The sequence below is a fragment of the Ambystoma mexicanum genome, chromosome 11 (assembly GCF_040938575.1).
Source record: "Ambystoma mexicanum isolate Mex_15411 chromosome 11, UKY_AmexF1_1, whole genome shotgun sequence".
Classification (NCBI taxonomy): Eukaryota; Metazoa; Chordata; class Amphibia; order Caudata; family Ambystomatidae; genus Ambystoma; species Ambystoma mexicanum.
The window spans coordinates 939,112,935-939,138,106 of record NC_090934.1 but is presented as its reverse complement, the minus strand read 5'-3'; the positions used below and the strand labels follow the sequence as shown (position 1 = coordinate 939,138,106).

The window sequence follows — 25,172 nt, the reverse complement described above, 5'->3', positions numbered from 1 at the left end:
CTTGTAATTCGCTCACCCTTCTAGCAGATGTAAGTGCTATTAATAAAACAGTCTTAAGGGTAAGCAATCTTAACGAACAAGAATGGAGAGGTTCGAAAGGTGTCCCCATCAGGAAAGTTAATACTAAGTTTAAATCTCATAGGGGAACTTGGAATGGTCTTGGGGGATAAACATTGGTTAACCCCTTTAGAAACTGTATTACCAAGGGTAATTTGAAATAGGATGGTTCCTCCGCAGTACGCTTAAAGATAGATAGCGCTGCGAGATAGCCCTTAATGGTGCCAACTTGAAGGCCTGAATTTGCCAAATATAGTAGGAAGGACAAAACCATTGGTGTACCACATGAAAATGGGTCGATATTCTGTTCTCTACACCAGCTGCAAAATCTGTTCCAACGGCAGCGGTATAAAGACTTTGTTGCTGGCCTCCTTGCCGAAAGCAACACCTCCATAACATCATCAGGGAGGTCCCAATCCTTGTACCTCAGCCGTTCAGAAGCCAAGCATGAAGGTTGAGGGTTTTGATGTCTGGATGGAGAACCTGACCTCCCTTCTGTGAGAGTAGGTTCTCTCTGAGAGGAAGTCGAAATGGAGGGCAGATGGACAAGTCTAGAAGGTCCGGGTACCACGTTCTCCTGGCCCAATCCGGGGCAATTAGGATCATGGTTCGCCGGAATCTTCTCAACCTCCTGATCATTTGAGGAATGACAGGGACCGGTGGGAACGCGTACAGAAGCGGAAACTCCCAGTCCACTATGAACGCGTCTCCCAGAGCTCCTCTCGGAGGAAATTCCCTTGAGCAGAACAGGTCGCATTTCCTGTTTAGGCTGGTGGCGAACAGATCTACCTGAGGGGTTCCCCAAAGGGCGAAGATCTCTTGAAGGACTTCCTGAGCTAGCTCCCACTCGTGAGAGACTGTGTTCTGCCTGCTCAGAGCGTCCGCTGTCAAGTTCTTCTCTCCGGCTAGGTGAACTGCCGATAGAGAGATTCCTTCTTGGATTGCCCAAAACCAGAGCTGCATCGCCTCTCTGCACAGGGGTAGTGATCCTACGCCTCCTCTTTTGTTGAGGTAATGCATGGCCACCGTGTTGTCCGTCATTATCAGGACGTTCTTCCCTTGTACAACTGGCAGGAAAGCCTTCAACGCAAGTTTGATGGCTCTCAGCTCTAACAGGTTGATGTGTAGTCTGGACTCCGATGGAGACCAACGACCGCTGATGGTCAAGTCGTTGGCGTGAGCTCCCCACCCCGTGAGTGAGGCATCCGTGACTACTGTTATCTCCGGCCAGGGTTGCCAAAACTGTTCTCCTTTCAGAATGTTCTCCTGACAGGCCCACCACTGAAGGTCTCGAGCCACCCTGCCGGGAACCTGAAGAAGATCTGTCATTCTCCCTGAGAATTGTGACCACTGAGTCCTCAGTGCCCACTGGAGGGATCTCATTCTCAGGCGAGCCTCTGGCACAAGGAAAATGCAGGATGCCATGAGGCCTAGCAACCTCAAAAAGTCGAAAGCTGGGAGACGTTGGGCAAGTTGGAACTTGGTAACCATCTGTAGAATATCTTGAGCCCTCACCTCTGGTGGCGAGGCTTTTCCCAGGGAAGTATCCAGGATCGCTCCTATGAACTGGAGTCTCTGCGATGGTATCATTTGAGACTTCTTTAAATTGAGTGAGAAGCCCAGCTTGTGAAGGGAGTAGCATACGTGATTTAGCTGGATCTGAGCTTGCTCCGGAGAAACAGCCCTGATCAGCCAATCGTCCAGGTAGGGGTAGACGTGAATCCCTTCCCTCCTTAGACTTGCCGCCACTACCGACATTAACTTGGTGAAGACCCTCGGGGAGGAGGTCAGCCCAAATGGCAGCACTCGAAATTGATAGAGTTGCCAATTGCGAACCTCAGGTATTTCCTGTGTTTGAGATGGATAGGCACATGGAAATAAGCGTCCTGAAGGTCCAGAGATACCAACCAGTCCTGAAACTGAAGGGCCTGGAGGATCTGAGAAAGAGTGACCATCTTGAATTTGTCTTTCCTGAGGAATTTGTTCAATTCTCGCAAGTCCAAGATGGGTCTCAGTCCTCCGTCTTTCTTTGGAACGAGAAAGTAAGGGGAGTACCAGCCCTTGTTCCTCTCCGCTACAGGTACCGGTTCTATGGCACCTTTCTCTAGCAGGTCTATAATTTCCTGCAAGAGGAGCGGATCTGGAGCTTTCTGAAAGCTGATCCCCGGTGGATGACTGAGGTATACGTAGGAAAGGTAGGCAGTAACCTTGGGCAACTGTTTCCAATGCCCAAGCATCTGACGTGATAGCCTGCCATTCCGCCAGATGTTGAGTCAACCTGCCTCCTACAGGTGTCCTGTGAGGGAAGTCCTCAGAGTGGTTTTGGGGCGGCTGATGCAGATGCCGATGGTAAAGAGGCACCTGCTGTTGCTGCGGCTTTAGAATATCTACCCCGTCCACCTCGGGTAGTTCTTCTTTGACCCCTTTGAGCCGGTCGTCCTCTACCTCTTCCGAATGAGGAGTAGAAGCGAAAGGACTTGCCCCTCGCAGAGGTTCCTGTGGGACGAAAAGGAGTCTGACGGATTGCAGCTCCTAGGGATTTTGCTGCTGCTTTTGAAGTTTGCAGTTTCTCTAAACTGTCATCCGCCTTTTTCCCGAACAAAGAAGAGCCATCAAATGGCATGTTCAAGAGCCTGGCTTGCACATCTGGGGCAAAACCCGACTTTCTCAACCAAGCGAACCGCCTGGTTGATGTACTTGCCGCCATTGCTCTGCTGATACTGTCAGCCGAATCAATGCCCGTCTGGAGGGATTCGCACATAGCGTCTTTACCGTCCTGTATAATATTCAGGAACGCATCCCTTTCTTCTCCCTCCGGGATGCAGTCAGCCGCTGTAGAAGCACACTCCCAAAGTGTATGGCTGAACCTAGCAAGGGTGCAAGTAGCATTAACAGACTTTAACGCCATGCTACATGCTGAAAAGACTTTCTTAGCCATAGCATCATATTTTTTATCGTCCCTGTCCTGTGGGACAGTAGGATAAGCCGTCTTGACGTCGGTAGAGGATGCTGCTTGTACCACCAGACTTTCTGGGGATGGATGTTTAGACAAGAACTCTGGGTCTGTGGAAGATACCCTGTACTTTGCAGACAGTTTTTTATTTACTGCTGGTATTACATCTGGGGTTTCCCAGTTTGTCATGATCTTTCTCTGAAGAGCTTTATGAAAGGGCACCACTGGATCCTCTTGTGGGCCTTTGTCAAGAATATCCGGGAGGTCATCTTGCTGGAAAGATTGTGAAGGTGTAGACCACCCCATGAACTCTGTAATTCTGGCCATTAAGGCTCTGTAGGGGGTTTCAGCATGCTCCCCCGGGTCTGGTTTAGCAAAATCCACCTCAGGGGAAGTATCTAAACCACTTGCCTCATGTAAAGAATCATGAAGATCCTTTAATCTGCGCTCTTCAGAGGAAAATTCCTCTCTAACTGGGGTTACAGGTCCCTGTAACTCATCTTGTTCTGACAAATCACCCTCTTCTAAAATTGAGGATATAGTTCTCAATTGTTCTGAATTAATAAAGGGAGTAAATCCCATTTCCAAGGCAGAGGGTACTGAACTTGTCATTATTGGCCTCGAAAAACGTCGATGTCGTCGACGCCGACGTCGAAGGCTTCGAGCGTGGCGTCGAAAACAGAGGTGGAGGCCTCGAGGACCTCGACAGAATTGGAATTTTACTCGACAATATCGACGCCATCGACGTCGAGGGCCTGGGAATCGTCACTGGATGTGTGGTCATCGTGACTTTTCTCGGCGTCGACGCCGGTGTCGAGGCCGGCGTCGAGTCGACAGACCTGTGTGTCGAAGGTCCCTTCGACAACGGCGTCGAAGACCTCGACGTCGACGGAACCTTCGTCGACGGTGTCGACGGAACCTTCGAGGAAGGTTTGGAGGTCATAGTCCTACTCGAGGGTTCGAGACGCGCTCGAGAGGTTTCTTTCGCCGGGTACTGCGACTCGCGGCGTTTTTGACCTTTGGGTCTTTCGACCAGAGCATCGCTCTCGGCAGTCTTCGAGGGGGTCGAGGCCGCTTTCTCGAAGACGCTCATCATGTTTTTTCTGAATTCCTCCCATTCAGCCCGGGAACTAAGTTTCGTGGGGCAAGGGATTCTTTTTGGCGAAACAGAGGAAGAGGAAGACGGAGAAGGGGATCTTCGACGTTTCCTCTTCGAGTGTTTCGATCTCGAGGAGTGATGAGACCCACTCCGAGATCTGGAGCGTGAATGGTGACGAGGAGACGAATGTCTCGACTTCGTCGAAGAAGAAGAAGCTTTAAAAGTCTTACCTTTCTCCAGCTTCCCCCTACGCTCCTTCAGGGCCTTAGCTGTCATGGACATACAGTCCTCGCACTCCGAACAATGGTGTTCGGCTCCCAAGCACCACAGACAATTTCTGTGAGGATCGGTCAACGACATCTTTTTCCCACAATCTCGACATTTTTTGAAGCCGGATCGAGGGGTTGTCGGTTCCGACGAGGAAGCCATCGAGTACGATTCGAATAACTTGAAGTAAATATTACTAAGAACTGAGCAACGGTATTCCGAGGCACCGAGTAGCGCGGAAAAACGGAACTGAGCAACGGACCCTGCGCGCGGCCTTTATAGGCAGGATGACGTCGAGCGTCGATACGGCGGCTGGCGAGGGTCATCGACTCGAGGGACGTCGACGCGCAGCGCCCTCTGGAGAAAAAATTTTCCGAGGCCAGCAGAGCTGGAAGGATATATCTAAGATGAGGAATACGTCGGAGGACACAATCCCTTCGAAATGTCAAGTTTGCAAATGCGCTTCCATTGGTCCTCCCCCACTGCCTTCCCAAGAGAAGCCTCCCATTTGGTCTTTAATGAGAGCTCACACATCACCCTCCCTTCTCTCACCAGCCTGTAAATAGTAGATACTACCTTGACAGAAGATGCAGGGCGAACTATAGAGCAAAGTGCCGGTTAGCGGGGTGGAGCCTGTGGGAAACCCAGCCACTTAACCTTAAGAATACTCCGTAGCCTATAGTACTGAAGTAAGGTCAAAGCATCCGTACCACCTCTGGCCACAAGTTCGTCCCATAATATAAACCGCTAAATCTCCCAGGGTTTGTATTCCAAGCGCCTGGAACCGGTCCTTAAAGGAACTCTCAAACGTGAGTGGAATCCCTATCACATTATACACTGGTAGTTCGGGCACACAAAGCGGAACGGAAAGTAACAACCTGTTGATCTTCTCCCAGGCCCTACAGGTTATATCCACTGGCTGAACCTCCTCCTTCGACACCGCGTCCCTGTTACCCCACAGCATACCCAGAAGAGTGGAGGGATGAGCAAGAGCCTTGGCCAACCTAGCGTGCGGAGCCACTGTGTCTAGGGAGCCCCAACCCGAGATGTATTGCACCTGAGCTGCCAGATAATAAAGATAAACATCAGGGAATTCCAAACCCCTCCCTCATACGGCCTAGTGAGTGTATCATACGCAATCCTAGGTTGCCTGCCAGCCCATACCAGCTTCGTTATTAATTTCTTAATACGAGCCCAATAACTTGCAGTGGGCCATATTGGTACATTATTATATACATAAAGAAGCCAAGGCAGTATCACCATTTTCGCCAAAGCGATTCGGGCGGCCTGAGACAAAGGAAGCCTTATCCACGCCTCCACTTTCTGTTCCAAGCACTCTAACGTGCAAAGGTAGTTATCATTATATAGCTTACCCTTGACCGTGGACACCCTAATACCAAGATAACGAAAACCATCCAGACACCACCGAAATTCCTCACCCACATCCTCCCTCTGAACCACAGGGGTTACTAATCCTAAATCCAGACAGTTCCCCAAACCTAGCCACCTCCTGCATTAATGGGGGCAAGTTCTGGCGCGGGTGCTTAACATAAAGAAGAACAGCGTCAGCATACAAAGATATAATGGACAGGTGCGTGTATGCATATATACCCCTCTGAGCATGGAATTCTCGAACATGGCACGCCAAAGGCTCAATAGCCAGCGCAAATAAAACCGGGGAAAAAGGACACCCCTGCCTCGTGCCTCGTGAGGGATATATGTCTGCTGAAACTAAACCATTAGTTCAGACCGCTGTCCTGGGCACCAAGTATAGGAGCTTAATCCATTTAATATACATGAGACCCAGGCCAGACCGGCAGAGAACTTCAAACAGAAAAGGCCATTCCACCGAATCAAACGCCTTTTCGGCATCCAAGGCGGCAACCACCATCGGTATGTCTGGGTTGACGTTATGCAACAGAGTGACTAGGCGCCGGAGATTATTTTGTGTAGACCGCCCAGGGATAAATCCCACCTAATCTGGTAGTACCAAGGCAGGCAAATGGGGAAGTAGCCGCTTAACAAGAACCTTAGCCAGGATTTTATGCTCTGTGTTCATGAGCGAAAGTGGTCTGTAAGACGATAAACGCTGGGGGACCTTCCCTGGCTTCAACAGTACAGTGATCGGGGCAGATCTGGTGGACTCAGGTTGAATACCACTGGCCATGGCGCTATCATACATAGCTAATAGGTGAGGGACGACCAAATCTACGTAGGCCTTATAAAATTTGGCCGTAATGCAATCTAACCCTGGGGCCTTCCCATTAGGAAGCAACTCTATAGCCTCACAAACCTCTTCTTCCGTGATAGGCTTGTTGAGAGCGCCGCCCTGGATCGAGCCAGCCCAATGCCACCTCATCCAAATACTGCATTAAAGCATAATGGCGGGCATGGGCTTTGACATATATAACTGTTCATAATACCGCCGGAACCTTTAATTTATCCCCTCTAGATCCCGTATACAAACCCTACCATCCCCCTCTATTTCAGTTATGCCAGTAGATGGTCGCTCTTTACGAAATAGCCCAGGCCAGCGTTTTACTAGGTCTATCTCCTTCCCCATAATTCACTGCTTGTATCGGATCACCGACGTATCTATCCTCACCAATCGCCAACTCCTGCAGCCTCTCCCTAAGCTGCTTCAATTCCTTGCGAAGTTCAGGAGTATCGTGAACACTCTGCTTCAGTTCCCCCTCCCTGACCTCGCCCTCTAGTTTCCTCATGGACCTCCTAATGGTTTTCAACACTCTGCCTTCCCTGGAGATGCAGCACTCCCCGTACATAGACTTTAAACGCTTCCCACACTATGCCAGGATCTGAGACTGACTCTACGTTGGACTGAAAAAAAATGTCTACATCATTTTCTATCTCGGCCCGAAACGCCCCATCCTGATGCGCAGCCGCCCGGAATCGCCAACGCAAACAAATGGGACAGCGTGGCACAAGTCGAAACCCAACCACCACAGGAGAATGGTCCGACAACGTTCGGGGCAAAATACGAGCCTCAGAGGCAGCGCCCAGCAGAGGCCTAGAGGCCATCACATAATCTATCCTAGCCGAGCTCCCATGCACTCCCGAATAAAATGTGAACTCCTTATCGACAGGATGTAATTTGCGCCATACATCGTGCAAGTCATGGGTCGCTGCGATACCACCCCATGCTCTAGCCGCACGCGGAAGGCTCTGCTGTATCGACATGGATCTGTCCATATCCAGTGAGAGTGCCACATTAAAATCACCAGCCCAGACCGTTTCATATCCAGGATATTCACAAGATGACTTGCACATGCATGAAAAAATTCCGGACAGTCCACATTTGGGGCGTACACATTCACGACCAGGAGATTCACACCCATAACTTCCCCCGCCAGCATTAAAAACCTGCCCTCTTCATCAAATATCTGATCATGGAATCTGTATTGTAGCGGCTTATGCACATATGTGGCAACACCTCTGGAGTGAGAAGAATAGGACAAGAAATACCTATGGGAACCCCAACCCGCCAAGCTGGGAGGGGCAACACCTATAGCGAGATGGGTCTCCTGAAGACATAATATATTCACCCCATGGTTCCTACAGTAATTGGCTATCAATCTCATCTTCTTCTGGTTAGTGAGACCCCGGATATTCCAAGACATCACTGCCACACTTGTCCCGAGGCTACCACTTGTTGAGGCCAAGACCATGCACTCGGAACACAGAAAGCACACCCCACTGTCCCATATCAATAACAAGCAACCCAGATACCGCTGTTCTTACCCCCAGAACTTCCCTCAAGAGACCAACCTCAGTCCAGTTAACCACATGACCAGCCCCTTCCAGGCAGTCGGACCATGCAAGTGCAACACCTCGATCGAACACTACATGCCAACCCATCACAACCTTCTTCTGGTACAAAGTTGGAGTCCCCCCCAACAAACAGAACAGACAAACCCCAACAAGCCACCCACCCCACCCAGCCCACCCATGCCAGAAACATTAACCTACCGACTCCCTGACCCCTCTCCCCTACCAGCCCAACCAAACCCAAAAAGCACTGCAGAATCTGCGGCAACCGGGGCACTGGAGGCAACCCAAGCGCTCCTTAAGGCAAAGGCACATGAGTAACGCATCCTCCCCACATCCCCCGCCACTCCAAGTTGGGTCACTCAAACACTTCCCCACATACATGTAAATTCCCAAATTACAGGATATCAATATTGTATCAAGCCGGGTGCCATGGCGACCCCTTAGGATCCGGCAGGCCTTTGGCAAGCTGTTCCGCAGCCTCTGGAGCTGTAAAAAAACACAACTGACCCATTATGTTGCACTCGCAACTTTGCCGGATACATCATTGAGTACTTCATTTCCTTACACCGCAGGATATTCTTGGCCACCTGAAAGGATTTCCTTTGGTCTTGGACAGCCGGACTGAAATCTGGGAACAGTCGAATGGTGGTGCCCCCCCCCAACGCAGCTCCCCCTTCTCTCGGGTTACTCGTAGTATAGTGTCCCTGTCGCGGTAACAAAAGATCCTCGCAATAATGGGGCGTTCTGGGGCACCTGGGGGCGGCCTGGCCGCTGATGAACGGTGAGCCCGCTCCACCATATACAAACTGGACAGCGAAGGTTTATCAAGTACATCCAGCAACAGTTGTTCCACAAATTTCTCCATATTATCAATATGTGTCGACTCCGGAACACCTATAACCTTGATGTTGTTCCTCCTCGAGCGCCCCTCCAAATCCTCATTCTTGGCCGCAATCTTCACCACTTGCTGTAGACTGGAAACCTCGCGCTGGAGGGCCGCCACACTATCCTCAGCGGTCCCTATTCTCTGCTCCACCTCCTCCATACGCCCGCATAGCTTCTCGATCTGTACCGCCGATATATCCACCTTACAAGTAAAGGCGTCTATCTTGATTCAGGGCAGCCATATCCACCTGTTCAGGAGCTGGCATCTGAGCAGCGGCGGCCGGGGCCTGCGCCTGGTCTGCGCGAGCGAACTGATCCATCCTCGCCTGCTTCTTCTGATTGCCCATATCTCCTTGCAAAGCCTAACTGGACACTCTCGGACCCCGGACCGATCTATATCCAGACAATCACTTTGTTGGGGCTGCGTCTAGGCGCACTCACCCTGGCACTCCAAAATATTCCATATTGCCCTCCCTTCAGTCCAGCAGTGACATCAAACCGGGGAGTAAGCGCCCACTGAGCCCTCCTCTATCCTGAGAAGAGTTTATCCTTTTCTATTAGGGACCACTATAAGGGCACCAGTCCTGTCACGAGCAACCACTCCAGCGGCCCACCGCCTGTCCATATTAAATTGTCACATGCAGCACCACTGTCCTCCCTCCAGCCGTCCTCCCCCTTTCCGAGCAGGAGGTACTGGGCATCCCAGGGCGCCGATCTCCACTACACGTTCCCACGACGCTACAGTACGTACTAGCAGAGCTTTACACTGGCCCTCGTTAGGTATTTATTTCTATGGGCATTATCACCCAAACGCGCATTGACAATTACTGCCAAACTAAATGCAAAGGATGAAAAGCAAAGTTCCAGGATTCCAAGTGCTTCCAATTACATCCTCGCTCAATGCAACACCCTTGGAATGCGGCCCTGTTAGAGGGGACAGTCACAAACCTCCGACCCCATAGGCATCCGTCATCCTGTCACGTTAAAACTCCCGCCGCTTGCAGTTCCACACCGCTAAAATGCAGTGCTCCACTGTTTATGTAGATGCCGCCTCCCACGGCACTCCTCCGCCTTCCAGGGGAGCACCGCCGGACGCACCGCCGCCCCCACTCCAGCAACAACCCGCAACTGTCTGCCTGCAGGGTCGAAGCGGGCAGGTTCTACCAGATCCCCACCCGCAGCAGCGTCACGTACTCCTCACCGGCTCCGCAGCTGTAACACACCGCCGGGCTCCCCTCAGCTTCTTCAGAGAATGACCCGGCTGTCCTTCAACACACGGGTCGGCTGCCGACACCACGCTCTCCGTGGCCTGCTGAAGCCGGGAAGACCGCCCTTTCCCCAAACAACTCGGCCCAAGGCCGCTGCACCGCTCCTCTCAGCCACAGCCTCCGACGAGGAAGATCTCACCTGTGCACCGATACCAGCCCGCCCGGGAGGTCCAAGGACACTTGCCCGATATGCCTGAGTGACGGGGAGTAGGGGGACAGGATATTAAAAAAAGGATATATGATGGTCGTTGCCGGAGCTTTTCAGGCAGCAGCCATCTTGGTCAGCTGCACAACAGCGCCCCCTCATCCTCTAAAGTGTTTATTTTCCTGGTCTCTCGCAATGCACACACCAAAACTATTAGAATGTAGCATGTAACACAAATACATTATTAAATAACTCGAGGCAACCCAAGAACTTGGGGTAAAAACTGTGACTCACTTCGCAGATCGTGGCACAGATGGCTTCAAGAACACACCAACTCTCAAAGACAGTTCAAAGGTTCCAACTAAAGGGCGTCCCTTTCGCCCTGGTCTTCCCCGGGTCATCTTGCACCCTAGCCCAGACTTCCCTAAGCCAAATATGGTCATTAGAGATCTGTAATCCTCATTGTCTAAAATATTTCTGGCTAGTGCTGAGGGCCTAGAGGGAACTGTCTTTGCTGTCTTATGCTCTCCAGGATTTTGTAGGTAGATCCTAACCTGGGGTCCTGCAAGGAAAATGTCAGGAAATGGTGCATTCCAGCCACCTAGGTCTCACTCAGTCTTTACCCCTCATGCACTCATACTTCTCGTCCCAATGTTCTTTCTGTCCTTTCCCCTCCTTCTACACTCCTCCCTTTTCTTCCTCCACTCCTCTCTCTCCCTCTTTCTATTCCTTTGATGTTATTCTACTAACACTCTCCCTCCACTCGACTCTCCGCCCACTACTCTACTGCACACCTCTCCCACTGCCCTCTATTACACTTCCCCTTCCACTGCTTTTGACTACACCCTACGCCCACTGCTCTTTACTACACTCAATCCTCCTTCTCCCACAGACATCCTCCTTGAAATATCTCATTCACCTTCACTCACTTTCACCAACTCTCAATAGTCTTAAACTGATCCTCAGGTGCTCTCTACACTCTCCAGACATTCAGTCATACACAAGTGCCACTTTCCCTCTCCAACAAATCCGTCACCTTGCACAAGCTCTATGTAATCCTCTTCCACGCTCCACTCCACCGTCCTTTATCCAATTTCTCGGTTTGCCTTGTCCACCCTTGCCTTCACCTCAACAACCCACACTGACTCTTTCTTCCTGTCCTCTTTAATCATCTTCCTCCCCCTTCAACTGGCTCTCGCCCTATGCGGGATATTTGGGTCACTCTCTCCCTTTCTCGCCCAAGGTGCCACATTACAGACCCGAGAAACAATAAAGCACCAAACAAGTGCCACCTCCTTTTCGAACAGGGTGCTACTTGTAACCCGGAATAGCAGCCAGTTACAACCAAAGTCGGTTCCCTAGTTTGTATTCCGCGTGGGATGAGCATCTGAATTGCCAGTCTGCATTGAGACTGCTGGTTTTCCGCTGCATCTCTTGCTGGTGGCTGTATGATCGGTTATCCACAGCAAGTAATTCTGGTTTCAGCAGACCTGCAAGGCAAGAGAAAAACCAATGGCCAGCAAGCTGTACGGCAGCTAGCTGATCAATAGTGGTACTCTGCAACTATAAGCTAGCACATGAAAGGGACAGAGGCTGGGGCCTGCCCAACTCTTATACCACCTTTGGGGCAGGACTGACTCTAGCAAATACCTGGCCTTCTGCCCCAGATTGACCAGAGTCACCATTCCGACTTGACAGGGTCAGATCCCTGACTCCATCACAGTTTACCAACCAGTTGGGCATACCGAGGCTGTCCATAGCCAGGACCTAACGAACTATGCCCAATGAGGCTAAAACATGTCTGGTGTTGCTTGTGTTCCATAAGCAGAAAGAATGTGACCTAGAAGTTCAGGCTGGACTACCCCTTTCTTTTGGTGGGGGATTTGAAATGGCTTTTTCCCCTTTGTAATAGCATATCAGGCTGGAAAATGATCGTCTGGCAGGTTACCAAGAACAATACCAATGGGTTGGATTTAATAGAAACCTTCCAACTATCAATCTTCATTTTTGGAAATGGCTAAAAATGCGCCAAGTAGAAAACGTTTGAAGAGCCTGTCTACCACCTATCCAGACCGGTTAGCATACAAAACCACCAAGACAGGATCAGCAGGGCAGGTGAAAATGTCAGCAAGAAAATGGAAATGGTTTTTGAGGGATTTTAAGTCCAGTACATAAAAAAGGAGGTGGGACTGGGTATGAACTGCAATAAGATATTCAAAGCAGTAGTAGCAGCAGGGGTATCAGTTTCAAGTGCAAGCTACTGCCCAGACACAAAAAAAACCTTGCTGCCCGAGTACTCTCTGCATGCTTTTCGAAACACTTGTGTACAGGCGCGTTATAAATGCCGTATCATATCATATCATGCATGCAGCACACCGTTTCTTACTCACCACGGGAGTACTCCTCTCCACCTTGCAGCAATGTCATCTACCACGAGAGGAAGGCTAAATGAGCTGAAAACAGCAGTTTAGTCTTGAGGGACATTGTGGGCACCACCGCTATCTAAGCATTTGCTGCCACTGGTAAAGAATTAACAAGTTGACGCTGTAGCAGTGTATATACATTTATTTGTATTGACTGCACATGCTTTTAGGATATAGTGTCTTGACAAGCAGAGTGTCTTGCAGAACTTTTTGGATTCTGGTCAACGTGCACTGCTGAATACACTGGCTAATGGCACACTGCAGTTATGCTTCTATTATGTACCCCAAAGTAGTCCTAAACAACAGTAGAGCTGGTCCAAAAGGCATTTCTTGTCTCCGAGCCATCGCAAATGGGCAGTATTGAACCATGGTAAGCCCCACCACTATGTATGACCTAATGGCAAGAAAATATTTACATCTAGAGATTTTAATAAAACATAACCATACCTCTCTGTGGACCTTTCATTTATTCAAAATGACAACTACAACCTTGTATCTCGCCTGCCTCATTCCCTACTGAGAGCTTGACACTGACTGCTTGACCACCACTACCAATTAGTAAGTAGAGAAAAGTTAGACACACCCTTGCTTCTTACAGTAGAGGTGGTCCATGGCCTAGTGTATGATCAACCCTGAGAAATGGCAACTCATGATTACGCAACTCCTACGTGTCGTACTCATGTACAATTGGTCAGGCCACCTGGAAGTTGTATAGACTGAGATCCGACTGATACCGCGATAATACAACTTGAACCCAAGAAGGGGCTCCTCAATTGCAGGCTACCTTTCTTTTAAAACACTGTGCTACACGTAGTATATGCGGGTACCACAATGGTTCAAACAAAAGAGCAAGGTATAACCAGTACACACCAGGCTGAGAAAGAAAGAGTATGACAGATGAAGGAATGTTGGAAGAGTAGAACAGAAATGAGGACCGGATTACCAATAACCTTATGTAAGCCACAATGTTCTCAAAAAGTACCTTAATGAAGACAAAAGATGTGGGTTCAAGTAGAAGCAGTCCATGGTCAGAACGTGCGAAGACTTAAAACGACCAACAAGGAACAGGCAGAGGAATCCGTAGCGTTCCGAGGTCAGAAGTTAGAATATCATGTACAAACTTCAATCAGAAGCGCTGCGGGGTAAGCGAGCGAAACAGAAATAAGCTCTGGTGAGGTCATGTGTTTACGCCGTACTATGATGCTGCCCAGGCGACTGGACACAGAGGCCTCTGTATGAGTGCCTGGCATTGCAGAAGGTGCCATGTCAACCGCCAGGAACGCAGCCACAGAGAATGTCCAGCAAGTGTTCGGCTTTGATTGCAACAGACCGGTTTACGTATTGAGACACTATGCCGCTGGCTAAGTCCCGGCCTGTTGAATTCTACAACAAGGTCCTTTCTGCTAGGCCTGCATCCCGGAAGCCTCTAGGCTTAGACATTTTACAAACATCCCTCCATCACCGCTCTTGCCATTGTCCTCTAGGCCCTACACAAGCTCCTGTGGTGAATCCAGGGAATTCATCCATTCTCCCCAAGATAAAGCCCACCCTTTGCAATTAGGGAGGGGAGCCCACTAAGCTTAAGACCCCTTAGGGTGTTCTTGGGAGCAGGGAGGAGGGTGAGAAGACCCGGCAAAACCCCACGGCAGGGTGAGAAAGTAGAAATCTCTTGGCGGGGTGGCAGCCAAGTGACCCGACAAAGGGGTGAGAGACCCAATAACCCATGGCCGGTTGAGAAACCAGAAAAACCAGGGCAGGGTGACCGCCAAACGAAGCCAAGAAGGGGTGAGGCCCAATACGCCATGACGGGGTGAGAAACCAGAGGGTGACATCCAAAGAATCCCAAGAAGACAGAATACCCCACACGGGGTGAGAAACTAGAAAGCCCCTGGCAGTGGGAGAACCAAACGCCCACAAGAAAGGGTGAGAGATGCAAAACCTCATTGCAGGGTGAGACGCTAAAGGACCCTTGGTAGGGTAAAAGCAAAGCAACCCCTAAGAAGGGACAAGAGACACACAAATGCAAGGACAAGTGAAAGAAATCATACTGCAGAGATAAGAAATCACCATACTGGTAGGAAAGTCAAAGATTATTACACACACAAAAACGAAACATCCAAATGACATTAACAGAGCTTTGAATTATCCAGGCAGGAGCAAGGTCTGGGAATCCATAGATGGACAATTGGGTAGGGTTCAGAAGTCAACCACCATTTTCAACCATTGAGGAAGAAACACTGTAGAAGACCTGTTCTGGTCCACTTTATTTTAGTCATTTATATTAGAGGTTAGGGTCAGCACTTAGGTTAGACTAGGCTTTTGGGACAGAGGTTTTTAAGACTTACTGACGAGCACATGTTACTCTTCTTTACTTTCATTAGCTAGGGCCAACGCACACCTTAGAGATAGAGAGGGTGTAGACCTTTTTGATTTAAATGAAAGTCACTGTTGCACAATGCGCTCTTGTCTGCCTTCTCAGGCTGACTTTCCACACTCTCCTCTTCTATACACCATATCTGCAATCTACATTGCCCTATACACTATAAGATCAGAGATAACCCAATTGCTGTTCTGATCATGAATTCTCAACCTTACTTTATGTACCGTTTCTTTTGCCCCAACCGCCCCTTAACTGGTGCCAAGCCTCCAAGCAGTCACCCTATGCTTCTGTGGATCGTTTTTCAAGGCAAACATTTCATGACCCAGCACCCATACAGCTTATTAACTCTTCCCTGTTTAACCTCTTGCCTTGGGGATGTTCCCTGGCTGCATCAAAGCAGCTACTCCTAGCCACCTTAAAGAAGTGGTATGGTATAGTTTATTTATATAGCGCCTATACACAGGCAAGTGTTTCAAAGCGCTCATGGCGTCCACTGTTGAGTCCTATAACCCTGTCTACTATCAGCCTCTCTCCCCCACAAACTTTGGATTAAGTTGTACTCAAGTAGGTCACTATGGCGTATATAACGTTAGCAAGCTAGTAAGTATTGTACACCATGCCCTCATCATTAAATACAAATACCATGTACTTGTACTTGAGATGGCGATTGTTCGGAGATATTTTTCAGACAAAAATGAGATGTGTGCTTTCCAATCAATGCTGTGCCATTGGAAGGATAGCTCAGGGGCAGCGTAATTCTTGGAAGGAAGACGACACGGAGCAACACAGGTTCGATCCCGGGTCTGCGCTTAGAAACCTATGGGTATTAAGCGTGTTATAAATAACCTATCATATCATACTGGCCTCGAAGTTGTTTGCTTTTCATTTTTCTGTAATCAAGACACATTCTGAATCTTTTAGATCTTCATAAATACTATGTTTTGTAAAGTGCGCATGTGTGCATGATTACTGAGTATTCACCTCAATGTGGCAAGCCTTTACAGTCTTCTGTTTGGGTTCGATTCACAAAAACCTTTCCTATGCAGGTGCAGGGGGCGTGCTATTGCAGCCCCATTCCTTACCATGACAAAAAGTTGTGTGCAATTGATAAATGTTAACAAGTGTGTGTTTGTGATGCACACATTCCGATCCCCTTTGTGATTTTGGATTAGCACATTTCAGAGTTGAAGGGGCAGTTTTCTCTGCACAGAAAAAGTCACCCAGATTCGCAAACGAGAGGCACTCTGCATGGCTTTTCTTTGCACAGAAAACAGCTGATCTCGTCTTAATCAGGCAGTGGGTGATGCAGGATTTAGTGAAGGCTGATCTCCGACCTGGCTGTGCATGTTGTAAATGAGCAAATCAGTAACATCAATGCCCGTTATCCAGCCTGCATTCTGTACATCAAAAAAGGGCTCATTTGTTGTCCTTTTTCTTTTTTTACACGACCAAGTAAACATGCTGGAGGAAAGCGCTCCTAGCACCCGGCGATTCGGCATAACACTAATGTATGCGTAGAGGTTGACAAGCTTATAACTTGCACTGGCACAAAAACAAGAGAAATATGCAGGTTAACTTTGTGACTAGTGTGACTTTCACATCTCTGACTCTGAAAACATATGTGCTTTATCACTGGTCACGTTCTTTGTGAATCAGGGTCCACAAATATGTGCCTTCAGAATCTCTCACACAAAGGATTTCTTTACGAATCTTCAGAGTAGGTTTCCATAACCAAACTCACCCATAGTTAGCAAACCTCTCCCAGTAAGGTAGAATTTCAAAGTCCCAAATCCTCACAAGTTAATGTTCATAAACCATCTAACTCAGTAAATGGAAATAAACCAAACAATGAACAAGACTAAGTGAGGAGACCAAGGTTTACTCACCAAAGTTCCCCAGGCTGTTCTCTCGAGTATCAACACACATTTCCAGGGTCTTTACTTGCCGAAGATCATCAAAACCAGTTAGTTCTTGCTGTGAATACAGAAATGGCACCAGGAAAAATGTATACATTATAACATGTAAAAAATCTTTTAACCAAATATTTTCGATTTCCCTAAATACATTTTTGCGGATACTGGTCAACCATGAAAACAAGAATAGGGAACTTTGCCTTCATTAGCATGTGGGTTACTATCAAGTGCACTCATCATTGCTCAACTCAGTCTTTTTCCCCCCAGAATATATTGCAATCGGTTTTATGGGCAAATAAATAGCACGCACCTATATGCATGCAGGATCCTTGATTACTTAGAAAATACATCCTTCAGCTTCCCTTGGGCTACTAGTAGTAGTCCCTTCTACAGCATTATTATCTACTCTAGAATAGAGATTAGAATCTTCCCGTTTATTATTAAAAAAATAAATAAATAAAAAAAGAACCGGGCTATGTGAAACAGCATGCCAGTACTGGGTACAGGACCTCCAGAATATGAAGAGAAGATTGGACACATTGGAGTCAATAGCGTTTCCTTAGTGCTTACCAAATGACCACTATATATTTTTTTTTACATTTTATTCGGTTTATACAAACCTTTAAAATCTATTACAAAGACATCAACATACAACGTATAACATCCATCATTTTACATCATTCCACACGTTCCTCCCATCCTCATAGTCCCTACAACGTCTGTTTACCCCAGCGCTGTTTTTTTCATTGCTTGCTTTCTAGACAACCAGACTTAGTCGCAGTTTCGGATCGGTTCAGTTAAACATGTGTCCCCACCAATCATCCGCACTCAAAGAGGGATGGCTTGCACTTCACGGACCCAAGTGCAAGGTTTTTCATTGGGAAGGCTATTGCAAAACCGAACTAGATGCTTCAGTGTTTCTGGTTCCCTTGTGCAAAATCTACACATAAGGTTTATGTTTTTGTTACCTTTCCACGTTTGCATTCGTTCTTTGGTTTTAAATAAGTTCATGCGAAATAACCTGAATCGTCTCCGTGCGTTGGGGTCTGGAAAAAGACTGATGTAACGTTGTGCCGTGTTAAAGGCGCGCGGGCTTCCGCTGGAACATCTATCATCAATTTCACTACGGCTCTTTGAGCGCAAGTTCTCTCCCAGTCTATGCGCCAGATTTTTGTTTTTGCAACATTTGGATTTTCGTGGAGCATGATCTGGATATCAAATTCTACTAATAAGCTTTCACACCTTTGCATCCACATTGCATCTGCATTGCCACTAAATTCTGACCTTTCTCCGTTGCACTATAGAGAATCTCATATTTTCTCGGGCACAGGTCTTTCGAAACAAGGATAACAAGTTCCAAGTGATTCTAGCCTGAAGTGAAATAAGGGATAATTCAAACCTAATGCATGATGACATCGTTCCTCTTGGAAGGCCCAATACTTTCGTCCAGAATTGATTCTCTTAAGAGGACCATATTTCGTGAGTACAGCCCAGAGCGTTTTCAGCCCCATAGATCAATGCTGGAGTGACTTTCTGTTGATAAAACAACCTCAATGGTTCCAGAGAGAACTTTCCGAATTTCTTTTTCATTATTAAGGCTTGGCTGGCTAGCTGAACACATTTCCTTTTAGTGTCAGCTATCCAGGGACCGTCGTTGATGCAGGAGCTTAATACCATTCCCAAATATTTCACACTTTGCGATGTCCTCAGAGGCGCTCCCCCAGGGTCCATCTAAATTTTTTGCTGTTTTCGAGGGCCCTCCTTTCAAGTTCTTAAATGTTAAAATTTCGCTTTTACTTGGGTTGATCAGCAGCTGATTCTCGGTTACATATCTCTGAATGGCGTTGAGTTTTCTTTGTAAGCCGATGGGTGTTAAATCCATCACGACAAGATCGGCGGCGTATAAAAGCCAACTTGTGTGTTTTATTTATTTTCGGCGGATATGAATTTACTCCATCTAACGAGATGCCAATGTCCGATATGAACAAGCTAAATATGGCTGCAGCAAGCGGGCAACCTTGCTTTACACCCTTTCCCGTTACTACTTCCGTTGACAACGTTCCAGCTTGATCCAGGCGAACCTTGATAGATGTTTCTGTATGGAGCTCCTGGATTGCAGATACGAGATCTTCCAGGCAACCCCATCGCCGCATTTTTGTTCACAGAAGATTTTTGATCAACAGTGTCAAAAGCGCTTGAAAAATCATCAAACGCCAAGTATACTGCAGTATTAGTTTTTATGGCCTCCATTTTTACCAAATTTAGTAGTAGTAAATTTAGGGAACAGCCAACTTGTTTGACGAATCCTGTCTGGCATCGACATGACACGTATTTACAGCCCACTGAACCAACTTTTGTTTTAGGGTGGTGGCATAAACCTTGCCCAGAACATCTAACAATGCCACCGGTCGATAGTTTTTCGGATTTGATCTGTCCCCTTTTTTGAAAATTGGTACAATGATCGCCGTTTTCCATGTTTGGGAGATTTGCCTGAGTGATTTATTCTTTCGAATAGTGCTAAGCATATCTCAGCCCAAATCTCGGGATGTTGTTTTATGGTGAAATCCGTTAGGCCACCCGGACCAGGAGCTCTGAGTTATTGGCCCTCGTTATTATTGCCACAATGTCTTCTTTGCAGTATGAAAGGCTTCTAGATGAAAATATTAATTTGGTCTCATCTCCTACAATTTCGTTACCCCTGTATAAGTCCTCAAAGTGAGCGATCCACTCTGATTCTGTCACCAGACACGTTTGCAGCGACTTTTGCGGCGCCTGCATATTATTTATAATCCTCCAAAATGCTCTTGTGTTTTTGTTCTTTAATATGGAAAGCATTATCTCAGCGTCGTTCTGAAGCGTCAGATGTTCATGGGCCTTCATCCAATTCTTGTATGACTGTTTGACTACTCTAATTTACGTCTTTCTAGCATTCAGGTCTAATGAGCGGGCCTGTCTGATGGTCTGTCGCATTTGCCATTTGTGATTCTGTATTTCAGGGTCAAACCAATGTTTTCGAACCAAGTTTACATTTTTCAGACCCACGTTCTTTGCTTTGAATTGGAACAGTAGCTGGTCGTATTCTAATTGGTTACTGTCCTGACAATAAGCTGTTGCCAGCTGGGCGACCTCTTGTTCTTCTAAATGAAGTCTCACCCTATTTGCTGCAACCAAGATGGTATGTTGCCACCTCAGAGGACCTTCCTCTAGTGATGTTATTAGATTTGTTATTAACATATTGTGATCACTGTTTGTTTGCTTCTTGATCTCAAAGGATTTTATCCGGGCGTGCAACTCAGTTGACACAAAGACATAGTCGATTATTGATGCTGAATCCGCACGCTGCCACGTTGAGGCGGGTGGCATATCCCCAATTGTGTTCCTGTTCAGCATTTGCAGGTGCCTTATTTCCATTTCTTCAAGCCAATCATTTGCCAGCGCCTTTTTATCTTCTGTTACAAGTTTAAAGAGATCGATGTTTAGGTCCCCACATATCAAGATATTCGCCCTTGCCTTCCCCTCGTGCAGGACATCCAGAGTTTCCGCAATTTTCTCTATAAATTCCAGTCTGCCTGTTTTCTGATGATTCCAGTAGACATTTACAAGTGTTATTTCATCATCGTCCTCGGGGCCCAATTTCCGCCTTGTGATTGTCGTTTCCTGAATAAATGGAGAATGGTTCCAGGACTTTAAGATCCTGAACCCCGAGTCCCTGTTTACCAAAGTTAGCAAACCCACCATCGGTCGCCTTTTCGCCAATTTTATTGCTGGATTCAAGGCCACTTCAAAATTACTCACGAGTGGCATTTCAGATAGCCATGTTTCTTGCAAACATACGACTCATAAGCCATCCAACCAGTCCGTATTAAAGAGATGTATAAAGCCTTGCGTATTCCAGGAGGCCACTAAGCACTCATTAGAGGTTAACTCTTCTTGTCGTTATTGTTGATCTTTCGTGTGGACTACTGCACCCCTAGTCCATAGGGCGAGCATGCAACCCAACTGTGGCTCCATCCACTCACGAGTTCTTCAACTTCCCTCCACAGTATGTCAGGAGTGCCGAATTCCAGACCCAAGGGCCGCAAACCATATCAGGTTTTCAGGATATCCCTCACTGATATACATGAGATGAATTCACAAACAGTAATCTAAATGCATGCACATTTATCTCATGAATATCGATGAAGGATATCCCTAAAACCTGACATGCTTGTGGCGTAGAGTTCGACACTGATTAAGACAAACTAGACAAGCAAATATGAAGGGAGAGCCATACGGAGAAAGGGGGAGTATAGGCTAGGAGTCAGGTAGTCATTACAGGGAAGATGTTGTACTTACTCCTATGTCCAGTCTCCTTTCAACACTTTATTGAAACATGTGTTGCCTCAAAACACATTAAAAAAAAGTAATAAGGGGCAGGTGGGGTAGTAAACGTATAGGGGAGGGTGTGGGCCTGCACTTGTTAAGGGGAGCGAGGGAGGCATACGCAAAAAGGAAAAATAAAAGATAGAGCAGCATACATCACAGCGCAGGAGGACTTTCCTGACCTAAACGCATATGGTCATGAATTACAATGCCATAGCTCTAGGGATATATACATCACTGGTGCTTTTCCAATCTTTTCAATCCTCCAACGCTCCTGGTGCCTCTAATGACTTACTATTCTTAGATTATTTCAGAGTTCCTGGTTTTCCTACCTCGTGCCACTTCTGTACCAGTCTGTTCCTCCTTATATATGTCTAGTTTTGCGCTCAACCTTTACTCTTTCTCTCCTTTTTCTGTGTTGCTTTCTTTCTCCTGTGTTCCTCCTGTTCTATTCACAGATTGTCCTGCCAACACCACTTAATATTCCTCATCTCCAGATCTTTTCACTCCTTTCCTCACGTGCTTCCCCCCTCCGCTTTCTAGCCTGCTCTCCAGGACTTTCCAATCTCCTCCCTCTCCTTCAGTTTTCTCCTTCCATCAAAGATCCAGTGCCACAGCCTTCACCTCCCTACTGCTCGTTCTCCCTCACCCTTCCTCCCTGTTCAATATCACTAACACGGTCCATCTAACACACAGTCATCACCACTTCAAAGTTTGTAGTTTAAGTATTGGTGGGACCCATCTCTGGGGCATGCACACACTGAACGACGCCCAGCTGTAATACGGCCAACACAGAGAGTTGGGTTTGGCTTTGTGCATTTGAAATGTCCTTCACAACTGCCTCTGGTGGCCCTGTTCTCCCTGGAGTGGCTCTGCTGACCACCCCATCTCATCCTCCTGATCTGAAACTTTTTTCTGTGAGTTTGTGGGATGTATCTGCACACAAGACACCTGTTGGATACTCTGAGGCAAATGGCGTTGGGCCCTACACTCATCAATTCCCTCTCAGGCCCGCTGTCTGGGCTGGTCACTTAAGCACGGGGCATATGATCAATTAATCTTGACACTGAGTTTCTAGCGCCGTTTGGCTTCATTTTAAGAACTTGTGCTTCTAGGCACCAATGCAATTCCACTGTATTTTAGTGGTCAAGCCTGTAAACGTGGTGTAGGGAAAATGTGATGTCACAATGCATGGCTTCTCACAGTGCAGCCTTTGATGTGAAATCAACCATAATTATTTTCACCAGGACTTTTTGTTAGCACTGGCCAAAATCTGCCTTTACACAATGGTTAACACTTAAAATAGTTAAAGAAGATTTTCCAGACCTTATTAGTATAGGAAAATCGTGATTCTATTAAAGACCTGCAGGCAAGCACTGCACTTCTCTTTCTTTATTAGAAGCTTCAACAGCAACACTTAAAACAATAACTAAATTACATTTTCATCATAAAGTGGCAATCCTGAAGTTTTTAACCTTTAAATTGACAGACATATTTTGTCCAATAAGCACAGAACCCAGAGTGCTAACTCCTTTGTCGCACTCAACCTCCTCCTCTTTCTTTGATGCAAACAAGGTCCAGTGAAAACCACAGCAAACAAACCCAGAAACCAACTATGACCCATCCATTGGAAACATGAATGTTACTTGACAGTTCAGCCTACAGATCAGATACATCTAGCAGCGGTTAAAACAGGCTTCACTTCTGCACTTGGAAAGCAATTAATTGAGTTTTGTTAAAGAATATTCTTGCAGTCAAAATGAGAGCCTAGGCACATGACAAAAGTACATTTGATGAATGGGAGTAAACAAAACAGCAAGAATAAAAGAACAGCAAGAGACATGTTTATTCAGAATTTCTATATATTTGTCCATGGTGGAGGGAAAAGAAACAAATCATTGTAAAACTAAGGGTGTCCATCAATAGGCCTTGTTACTCATTGACACCGCTCAGAGAAAACGCAGATGAGCAGATTGAAAGGCTAAAAGACAACCATCAATCATTTGGGAGATGGCAGAAATACACTGTCCACACACCTGAGCTGTAAAGCGACAAGAGCACAATCTACTGCCATATTAAGTACATAAACATACAATACATAGAGAATGGAAGGTGCCAGACAAGTATTTACGCAAAGTGGGTGGGATAATACTTGCCTTTGTGTCTAATTTTTTAAAATTATTATTGATTGTGTTTTTTTATATGAATTGTATTGATTTAGTAGAATCAAGACATTCCCAAACTAAGCAGTTTGTAAAATCTCCATTCTATGTCAAGACTGGATGCATTCATTGTGCTCATTCAAAGCCTACTCACAAACCAGCACTGCTGATGGGTTTCAGATGAAACCTCTTGAAAACAGAGTCACTGGACTGATATGCCTTTTTCATGATGTCTTGAATGCGGACACTGACTAGAAATGCTTTGAACACCATATATGTTGTTAATGGGCACTAAAACATGAAGAATCAATTACAGATTTAGAAAGGACCCAACGCAACCAACATGCTCGCGTGGGAAACAAGACTGCATTGTGTGGTTTGCAAACTGTCACCAGCAACTAATTGCTGTTGTCCCTGCAGAGGTTGGCGGTCACAGCCTTGTATGCCTTAAAGCAACAGACCAATGTGAGCATGGGTGGCCCAGGAACACAAGAAATAACCCACTTGTGGCATTTAGTAAGTGACAAGACATTCACAACCATCCTTTTAGCTGAGAAGACTGCCTGCCAAATTAAGGGACGCCCCATTGAACCTAGGAAAGTACAGAGAAGCATTGGAGCTTGCAGAACATGACCTTCCTTAAAAAGGCCCCGGTTATGTGCCCTGGATAGGAACACACAAAGATTCATATTCATGTCCCAGAAGATTGCATATCCAGCTGTAGGGAATGTATTTGTATGTGTAGACGACAGCATCTGACTAACGAGACTGGTCAACAGGTTCTCCCACCCATGGATCATGATTTGCCAACAAAGCATAATGATAACATTTGACCACCCTGTATGCCTTGCTAACTTCCACCAGAAAAGCCAGAATTGTTCACGACTATCACCGGGAGCTGACAAGGGAGGCTGAAAACAGGAAGCACGTGCCATTACAGGAACCAGAAATGCCCTCTAGGTCTTGGAAGTGAAAGGGGCCCAACTCTTGTGAAAAGGTTTTCCTGAATTGCCTGGGTTGCACCTGCATGCCCCGGAATCCTCTATGCCGTCAGCAACAATGACCCCACCCTGTGTCCGAGGGTGAGGATGATGGGTGCGATTCCTCAGCAGAAGAGGTCTCTGGGTATGTCGGATTGGAAAGTCAAAAGAAACTACAGGAGAAAGGATTGGACACCTGTGTTGACCAGAAAGGAGCTCTGCCGGCTCACAACACGCTTTGGTCAGTGCCTCAATAGTAATATGTCGAAAGCAAAGGCATACCGAATTCCCAGGGACTAAGACTGCAAAACCGTGCCTAACCGTTTTCTTCGGGTCTCCATTTGAAGTAAGGAGACATCTGAGCATTCATACATGATGCAAACAGATCGGCCTGTAATGGGACACATCGCCAGTACAACCAGTTTCTGGAGGATAGCACAGGGGCAACGTGCTCGCCTTGGAAGCAAGATGGCAAGGAGCAACACAGGT

General features: G+C 47.1%; 1 protein-coding gene across 3 annotated transcripts in view; it reads right to left on the bottom strand.

The window, feature by feature from the left end:
* The window catches only part of LRRC56 (leucine rich repeat containing 56), a 1,196,120-nt gene that overhangs the window by 861,010 nt on the left and 309,938 nt on the right, over nt 1-25,172 (bottom strand). For all 3 annotated transcript variants that reach the window (XM_069624078.1, XM_069624079.1, XM_069624080.1), the window contains one exon: nt 17,153-17,240. In XM_069624078.1, the coding sequence (XP_069480179.1) occupies nt 17,153-17,240 (88 nt within the window). The remainder of the gene's footprint in view (nt 1-17,152; nt 17,241-25,172) is intronic.